Below are 9310 nucleotides of genomic sequence, written 5' to 3'. Positions count from 1 at the left end.
TTTGGAGACTTGGTGAGAACCACCCAGTTAGCAAGAAATGAAGCCAGGAATTCAATCTGATGCTGGAGCAGCAAGGTCCATCTCTATGGGTCATCCCCCTGACGGGACGGGAGGAATAGGAAATGTCTACAAATTGCTTCCCTCCAGAGCCCAATTCAGAATACATATCAGTGTGCATCCAGTCAGGGCATCTGGGCTTGATTCATCTGCTCAGTGCAAGACAGAAAGCCTACTATGTGCCAGAGCCCTGCAGAACCATAACAGCCTTCAGCAGGACACTCAGTATAGTGCCCCCAGGCAAGTGGCACTTGCAATGCTAAATCAGACTATATTTAAAGCACTAGAAACTTCAGTGGCTTAAAATTGTTCTGGGATAAATCCTTTGTCCTGTGGCCTCCTGGGTGAAGGCCAATTAAACTGCTGCCAGGTAGGGCTTATTCCCTATAAATCAGTGGGAATGTGGTCACACGAATTTTAAATATCAGATTAAAATCAAATTAGTGGGAAAATTTGGAACAAATTGCCTTCAAGTACAGTGAATGAGTCTATTTTTAAAATGTTGCCGCACCAGGCAAAATAGTGAAGCGAACACATTTCCTAACAGTGAGCAGACACTGTGTTGGGAGTGATTTGTCATGCTTAGTCACTGTAATTGCTCTAGCAAAACTCAGGAATCAAATAAAACGTGTTTGCAAATTGTAAATCACTCAAGGAGGCCACTTCAGACGGGTCCTAACCTGATGTTGAAGGTCACCACCACAGCTCCCTGTGGAGCAGGCACCCCATCCCTGCCACACCTTGGCCCCCTGTTCTCTGGACCCGGGCTGTGCCACCACCTCGAGCGAGTCCATTGCCCAACGCGTGCACAGGAAACACCACCATAAATCAGCTGTATTTCCTCATCAGAAAGAGGGCATGGTGGTCTTGGGGGTGCTGGGGAGGGTGGTCTGGTTGGCTTCAGAGAAGACAGCAGGGAGCAGGGGGGACTCCCTGAGGTCTCCATGTCTGAGACCGGGAAGGGACAGGGGTTGTCTAGGGAAAAGAGGCTTAATTTCAGGTGAAAGGTTGAGTTACCACTTGTCAAGGAGCAGACCCATCTTTGGGTTCTAGAGGACTTGGGACAGGCTGTGATGGTTCCCTTCAGACTCTGTCTGGGTCACTGGGTGACACACGCTCTGGTTCTGGCCACCACATTTGGACACTCGTCCTCCCACCCTCAGGCCATTATTCCCCCATAAGGACTTTGCCAGTCATCCTAGAATAGACTCAGGGGGTAGACAAGAAGGCCTGAAACACCTTTTGTATTAGAAATGTGATTCTGGCTGCCCCCATGTGACAGCTTTGAGTCACACTGTGTGACCTCTCTCTCCTCCCCCATCCTTCCCTTCTCCTCCTCACTCACCATCTGATGCTGGGGATGGAACTCAGAGCCTCCAAGCACTAACCAAGCACTTCATCACTGAGCTATACACTCAGTCCTCTGTGCCTTCCTTGAGAAATCCCACCTTCTCCTGTCCGGGGTTCCTATAGAGCATGACCACCCCACAGGATCCTGGCTAGGCCTGTGATTCTGGTGATAAACAAACAGCATGAAGACATTGAGGATCATCTAGGACTGGGATGGGTCACCTTTATCAGGTGGCCTCCTTACACTTTAAAAGCAACTTTGGGGGCTGTCGTTGTAGCTCAGTGGCGGAGTGCTTGCCTAGCATGTGTGAAGCACTGGGTTTGATCCTCAGCATCACATAAAAATAAATAAAATAAAGGTAGGTATTGTGTCCATCTACAACTAAAAATTAAAAAACCAAGAAGCAACTTTGTAGAAGTAAGGACTCATTTAGAGGGGCCCACGAGGGTGGAGGTCAATTCTAGTACTTATGCTCCTTCTAATAATGGTGGGACCTGGTCCCTCAGGCCCCTGTTTGGTGGGCCTATGGCCAGCAGGCCTTTGAATGGAAAGGCAATGACAAGGATGTTTTGTGAAGGAGAGAGATGAGCTGGAGCAGAGATCCTTGCTTTCAAACACATGTGTCAAAGACCTGCCCTGGGCCAGACGTGGGATGTCTGTTGGAGCCAAGTTCAGCGGGAAGCCAAGAAAGCAGGAAGGACCCCAGAGGAGCTCTAGGAGCTAGTGGTGATCTTGGGGAGAACGGTTTCCTGGGAGGATGAGGAATAGCAGGTAGTGAAGATGAAGGTCAGAAAGGATCACAGAGGCTATTTCTTAGACAAGGAAATTCCCATCTTAACCTGTAAGTGTAAGAAAATCCCATCTTCAAGTTCATCTCAGATGGACCTGCAGACCATGCTTCGAAAAACGGGACTACTATAGAAGAGTCTAGCTCTGCCTAGCCATGGTTCAAAACTTCACAGTAGTCCTGAGGTCCTTGCCCATCCCTTTCTGGGCCCTCAAGGCAATCAGGTGATGTGGACCCCTGTGTCCTGTTCCCCCAGCCTGTTTGTTCCCACCGTGCCTGCTTCTAAGGGTTCAATTGGTCTTGCCTGGAGTTCCTGCCGCTTTGCATTACAAGGGGAGCTCCTGGGGCTCAGGCCCCAGTGGGGTCCTCCAGCACCATGGTTTGCTATTGTGAGGCACAGTTAGTGGATGCAGGCATGGCAAATGAAGAGAAAAGGAGTCTTTGGAAGCCATACCCCCAGGGAGGCCTGTTCTTAGTAGGTGGGGCCAGAAAGCTAGAAAAATAATAAATAAAAATAAAAGTGAAGAGAAGCAAAGCTCTGGAGCGCCAGAGCAGGGCTGGCCAGGGCCATGGCTGTCTGAGTAATGGGTTCCACATTTGTCTGGCTCTGTCTGCAGCCACCAAGATCCCGGGTGCACAGTGGGCCTGGCAAGGGCCGGAGGGGACAGCCCAGCTGTAGCCAGACCTAGCATACCCTTTTGATGGCCCCATCCCTGGCTGGCCACCACATGGCTGAGATGTTGCTGCAAGCTCACACTCCAGCACCCCAGCCTTCCCCCCACAAAGTCCCACCCCTGCCTGAGGCTCCTGGGTTCCTGCCGGCCTGCACAGATTGTTCGTGTTATTAATGCCGTTTTCCCAGAGATTCCATCTGGCTTTTTAATTGCTCTGGGATGGGGCTAGGATGCTTTGATAGTGAATTGGTATCTTTCCTATGTCTCAGTTTACGTCAAATGCTCCATCCACACAGAGGGGTATGGGTGGGGAAAGGGAGGGGGAGGTGGGGATGTTGAGAGAGATGAGAGCAGGAGTCTTTCACATTATCTAGAAAAATCTTTCAGGCTGGGGTATAACTCAGTGATAGAGAGCTTGAGGCCCTGGGTTCAATCCTCAGCACTGTATAAAAAGAAGGAGGAGGAGGAGGAGGAGGAGGAGGAGGAAGAGGAGGAGGAGGAAGAAAAAAAAGAATATATCTTTTTTTTCAAGGTGCTGGTGGCTGTTTTATTTGAAGAAAAAAAGGGGCTTTCTCTACCCATCGGCATAGAAAAGGAACAGTTGAGAGTCCATCCGGCAAGGACTCTGCCCCAGGTCTGCCAAAGGCCCCTGGATGCCCCTGAAGGAGAGGCCTCTTTGCTAAGCTAAGTCAGGACTTCTGCTCCCCCTTGACCTTCACCGTGAGGGGCCCCCCTCCCCTCTTGTGAAATCAACAGCTCTTGGAGGAGGCCTGGCAGGTTCCTGCCTGGGAAGGAGGGGGCGGGAGACCTGGGAGGGGCAGACACTCCTCACCAGTCCCAGTGGCTCATCATCCGCAGGTGTTGGGGCCAAACCCTGTGCTCACAGATTCCCAGGAGATCCAAGAGATAAGGGTGACATCGTGACAGCACTAAACCATCAGGAAGCATCTGGTGGCAAAGGAGTGGCCTCTCTCTCCCCCCTTGTACCCTTGTTCCTTTCCTGAAGGCTGTCTCCCCTGAACTGTGTTGTCAGGGAACACAGGGATCAAGAGTAGCCGGGAGAAGTAGAGAGGTCCCTGCAGTCAGGCACTATCTGTCATGGGGAGATCTGTGCAAGGCAGAAGCATTCAGGGATCTTGGGACTGGCTCCAGGTGGGTCTGCCCTCACCAGGTGCTGGGCCAAAGCTGCAGCCTCCAGGGAACCTTCCCTGATGGACCTATCCCCCTATTGCACTTGTCACCTTGACACCATAGCTTGAGGCCTAGAGACTGTGGGCTCTCCAAGGGCAGGAGCAGAGCCTGCTTGTTCCTAGTGAGTGCCCTGATCTTTAGCACAGGCCCTGGTATACAGTAGGCATCCAGTAAATACTTGGAGTGCATTCAATGCCAGGGCTTTTGGAGTGGTTCTTCATAAAGGTGAGAGTCAGGAGGGGAACCCTGCAGGAAGCAGTGGATGTCCAGAAGTGGCTGTCCCTTGGGGTGAACTCTGATTGGGCACAGAACACACTTGGCAGTTAACCCCACTCTGTCCCAAGGGCTCTGCACCCCCTAGCAGGCCACACAGTCTACTTTGGGTCATACTGGGGACCTCACCCTCCCCATTCCTTTTCCTGGGGCCTGGTGTGATTAAATTCGTGTTGTCCCCAACACAGCCCACCCTGGACCTCACAGTGTGCCCAGGAGGGGCATCCTTCCACGAGGATAGCTTTGGAAGCCCCTGCAGGGATGGCCCAGCAGGAGGCAGAGGGAGAAGGGAGGGCAGGAGGGTCACCCCTCCCCCACTCATCCTGGGACCTATTCTGGGGGGCAAAGAGGGAAGCTAAGGATCAGCCCCTCCAAACAAGAAAAACTGGAATCAGCACTGAACTCAGAGAGGGTTTGCTGGGCCTAGCAAGCTGAGGCCTGCCCCAGCCTCTAGGCAGGCGGTGGGGCTCTGCCTCCTTGGTTCCCAGGGTGGCGGGGCAGGCTGCCGCCTCCTCACTGGGCTTGTGGCCTTTCCTCTGCCAAGGGTGGCCATGGGTGAGGAGGCAGCAAGGCACAGGACAGGGTGGAGGGGAGGCGGACAAGCTAACCACATAGGCAGGTAAAGCTAAAGCCTTCAGGAGCTAAAAGAATACATAATTTCTCAAAAATGCTCAGGACCACATTGGCATATCCTGGAAGGTGCTCGGTGAGCACTCTCGTGGCGGAAAGAGGTAAAAAGTGTTTTACCTTTGACCCTCTGAGAGAATGGAATCTGAGAGTGGTGGTGGGACCTGCCTCCTGAACTAAGGTGGGGGTGAGGTCCGCCCTCCCTAGGTTGGCTATCACTGCTGCTAAGGGGATGCTGTGGCACCTGTGCTCATGGGTCAGTCATCACAGAGTGTGTGTGTGTGTGTGTGTTGGGGGTGGTACATCAGGTCCCAGCCTCGTGCTTGAGACAGGTTGGGAACAGCAGGGCCGACAGATGCTGGGGTCAGCTCCTGGACAGGTATTATGAGAGGATGGGCCATACACCCACCATAGGCCTGCTGGGGCCCCTTTCTGGGTGGACTTGGGCAAGGTAGATATGGAGAACTGGTGGAGGGGGGCTTATCCTTCAGGCGGTCCTTCTGGGCCTGATTGGGGTAGGTCGCAGCCATGTGGCCCAGGAAAAGCAGGCAGGGGTAGAGGGTCCTACCACTCTGGGCCTCTTCCTGCCCACCCAGGGTCCCACTGGAATGCTGGAGTGGAGGCAGGTATGAGCCAAGGTGCACCAGAGTTGGAACTGAGTGATTTGGAAGTGAGTATGACCAAAGGGTCCCTTGAGCCTAGAGCTGCTGGGTAGGCCCATCTTTTAGGCAGAGGGCTCCTTCTCTGGGGTCCCTCTTCTCCTGGGGCAAAAGAGAGGCCACACCAAAGCCTCAGCCCTGTGACCCTTCCACTTTCTCTTCAAGTTCTGGGCATTTTCAGCTTGGAGCCTTGTCCTCTTCCTGTTATCTATGTATCTTGCTTGGGGGGAAGTAAGTCACCCTTTAAGTTAAAGAGGGGCTCAGGAGATGCTAATTCCTAAGGATCTCAGCCACAGCAAATGCTATGATGATCTGCAAATGTGACCTGCCCACAAAAAAACCTCAGAAGTAGCTTATTTCTGTTTTTAAAAAGACACCAAAATTTACTTTGATATGTTTATATTATAGATATAATACATAAAACATCTAGCATGAAACTCTTATGTTCTCCCCAAAAGAAGAGAACCAAGCAGTCCTTCCCTGCTCCCAACCCCAGAGATATGTACGTGTTGGTTGGAGGTGGCCTTCCCTCCAGACCACCAGCCAGGGCCTCGGAGGGGATAAGCCCACCGGCAGCCCCATCCAGAGGGAGCTGAGGCCCACAACTACCGCGAGGGAAAGCCAAGGGGAAAAGGGAGGCCCACCTCACCTCCGTGGTCCCCCGGGAGCAAAAGTAACCCCAAAGCCAAAAGGAAAGAGAGCCTCAGACCCTTCCCCCAGCTGCTGACAAAGAGTCTCATTTTGGCAAGTATTTGAGCAAAACCAAAACAAAACAAAAACCAAATAAAATGGTGGTTTAACATAGACGAGCACATTCACATTGCACAAGGCACCGCTGGGACACAGAGGCCAGATACAAAAGTTGATATCGGCTGATAAAGCAAAATATTTGGGAGGCTTGTCATAACTCCGGTCCCTCTGGGATGGACTGACTGTGCTTCATGTTCTTATGGCAATGCTGGCGACATACAGTACAGACAAGGCCGATGGTCCTAGTGTCCCTTCACCCCCCACCCCAAGACCAAATCTCTAGGTTCCCCTCTTCCACCAGGCCACCGGTCCCTTGAACACATGTCCTTTATAGCTAACCCACTACTTAGCTTTATGGTCTGGGTAGGGGACTCTTACTAATCACCTGGTGAACCCCATCTCAGTGAGTGCTAACTCAGGAAGCCCAGTCTGTCGTAGGTCTGCTGGGGTGGTGGTCGAGGTGGAAGAGGCAAGGAATTAGGGACCCTCTACCTCATTGTAGAAGGAGGGGAACAACCCGGGGTTCAAAGCCCCAACTTCTTAAGTTCCTCCCCTCTAAGGACAGGCACAGAGGAGAGGCTGGGGCTGGCTTGTCTGCATCTCAGCTTCCTGAACCTTCCTCCTGCCGTGGCCTGCACCCTTCCTTCTCTCGTGGGAGCCTGCTGCAGCCTCCGAAGAGGCAGGAACCCTTCAAATAAAATGTCAAGGCACATATTCGCTCCCCCTACTCGGTAGGAATCGGAGCTAGCTTGCATTTCCAAGGCACAATGTTATTCCTTAATACTAGAGTTACTGGGCTCCCCGGTCAGCCCCACGGAGAATTCTCCCCCCGTCTCAGGGAAAAGCCACTGCCTGACTCCCTCATCTTAGACGCACCGAGTCCGGCTCTAAGGAAGGGAGGGGACACGCGGAACAGGCCAGGCTTTCAGTCGGCACCGGAATCTCCTAGTCCTGGCTTGCACGGCCCCGGGAAGCCTTGAGATCCGGCGATCCGAAACCACTCCTCAGGTCCCCGCCAGGGGCCGGCCCAGGGCGGTCCCGCAGCCGCGCGCCTCACGCGCAGTTGCCCATGGCCTTGACCAAAGAGCTCTCTGGCAGCTGGCGGAAGATGCCCCGCAGCGTGTCCAGTTCGCGGCTCAGCTGTTCCACCCGCTTGCGCAGGCGGTCATTGTCACTGGTCAGCTCCAGCACTTTCTGCTGCGTCTCCACGTTGCGCTGCTTAGCCTTGTCGCGGCTCTTGCGCACCGCGATGTTGTTGCGCTCGCGCCGCACCCGGTACTCGTTGCTGTTCTTGTCCACCGACTTCTTGGCCTTGCCCGTGCCGCCGCTGCCGCCGCCCGCGCGGAGGTCAGGGTGCGCAGCTGGCAGCCCCTTGAGCGCGCCGCCCGGGCCCGGGAGGCCAGCGGCGCCGAGCGCTGGCGCTGGGTGCGGGCTGGGCACGGGCGTGGGCGGCGGCGTGGGGTGGCCAGGCTGCAGGTGCATGGTGGTCTGGCCGCAGTGCGCGATCTGGAACTGCAGGTGCGGGGCGGCCAGGTGCGCAGGCGGCGGGTGCGGGTGTGGCGGCGGCGGCGGTGGCGGCGGCTGGTAGGGGAAGAGGCCGGCCAGCGCCAGCTGCTTCGCCTCGTCCTCCTCGCGGGGCTCCTGCTTGATCACCAGCGGCCGCAGCGCCGGCGCCCCGACGCGCTCGTACAGGGGCTCCAGCCTGCCGTCTAGGTAGCCGGCCGCCGCGCAGCCGTAGCCGGGAGGGGGGCCGTGCGCACCCCCGGACATGACGGCGCCTCCGGGACCCACCGGGGCGCCGGGGTAGTCAAATTCGCCGCTGCCGCTCGCGGGGGCCGCGGCCGCCTTGGCCTTCTCCTGCTGCCGGCTGTGCTGAAACAGGTCGGCCAGAAACTCGTCGTTGAAGGCGGCCGGGTCGATGTAGGCGCTGATGTCGATGGACGTCTCGTGTTCGCAGATGCCGCCCAGCGGCTCCGGGGCGGCAGGTGGGGCAGGGGGCTGCGCAGGGCCCGCGCCCCGGGGAAAGCCGAAGGCGGCGCTGCTGGGCGCGTGCGGGGGGCTCTGGAGGTGGCTGCTCATCGGGGGCCGCGGCTCCGCCTCGTAGAAGTCGGCCGACTCCATGGGGGAGCTAGAGTTCTCCCGGCATGGCGAGCCTCGGTGGCCTCCAGCCTGCGCGGAGCGCCGCTGCTGCCACCGCCCACCCGGAGCCCCTACTGGCTCGCGCCCGCGCAGCTCCGGGTCGCGAATGGCCAGGCCCGCGCGGGCCCCGCTTTTATACGGGGTCAGCCGTCGCCCCCTGGTGTCCAAGCTGGTCTCTGACCACGGGCGAAGGCGAAGTGGCGCCTGCTGGGTCTTAGCGCCCGCCTATTGGGAGGAGGGGGGTGAGTGGGGCCGCAGCGCCGAGCTAGTCCAGAGGACTGTGGCGCAACGCCCACTACTTCTAATGCCGCAAGTCGAACCCCCGCGCCGCAGGGTGCCCCTCCCCCGGAGGGGCAGTAGCCCCCACGCACACGTGGTCGGTGGCTGCGCCCGTTTTTTAGCTTCCCCAAAGCACCCACTTCCAGTCAACGGCCCAGGAGCCCCGGAGCATCCAGAGGCCGCGCAGGGGGTTGGTGGAGGCGAACCTTGGTCTTGAGCTACCAGGGCACGGACTCGCCTTACACCTTAGGACCAGGCCTGTCGGGACCCGGGTTTCGGGAAGGCTGTTGCTTAGAGCGGCGGCGCGGGGGGCGGATGGGGACAGCTTCACGAAAACCAGCGCGCACTGCAGTGTGAAGGGGTCTGGGGCGCGCAGACTCTGGGTCTTCCACCTCCGATCCTCAGGCGGCTCCCGCTGATCCTAGGCAGAAGCACTTTTCCCCAGCTCTGCTCTCGGGAGTATTCTGGAGTCCCACGGGCTCAGCAGCGCAGGGCGCTAGGACCCGGCAGGAGCGAAGGCGTC

General features: G+C 56.6%; 1 protein-coding gene across 1 annotated transcript; it reads right to left on the bottom strand.

Moving 5' to 3' along the window:
- Positions 1–6554: 6554 nt before the first annotated feature.
- Positions 6555–8644, bottom strand: CEBPA (CCAAT enhancer binding protein alpha). The gene has a single exon (XM_081274170.1). The coding sequence runs from the start codon at positions 8488–8490 to the stop codon at positions 7423–7425; it is 1068 nt and encodes a 355-aa protein (XP_081130296.1). The 5' UTR covers positions 8491–8644; the 3' UTR covers positions 6555–7422.
- Between the last annotated feature and the right edge of the window lie 666 nt (positions 8645–9310).

Source organism: Spermophilus citellus, assembly GCF_964194105.1.
Source record: "Spermophilus citellus genome assembly, chromosome: 18".
NCBI classification, from domain to species: domain Eukaryota; kingdom Metazoa; phylum Chordata; class Mammalia; order Rodentia; family Sciuridae; genus Spermophilus; species Spermophilus citellus.
Note: the sequence above shows the minus strand (reverse complement) of the source record. Positions and strands in the feature narration are given on the sequence as shown.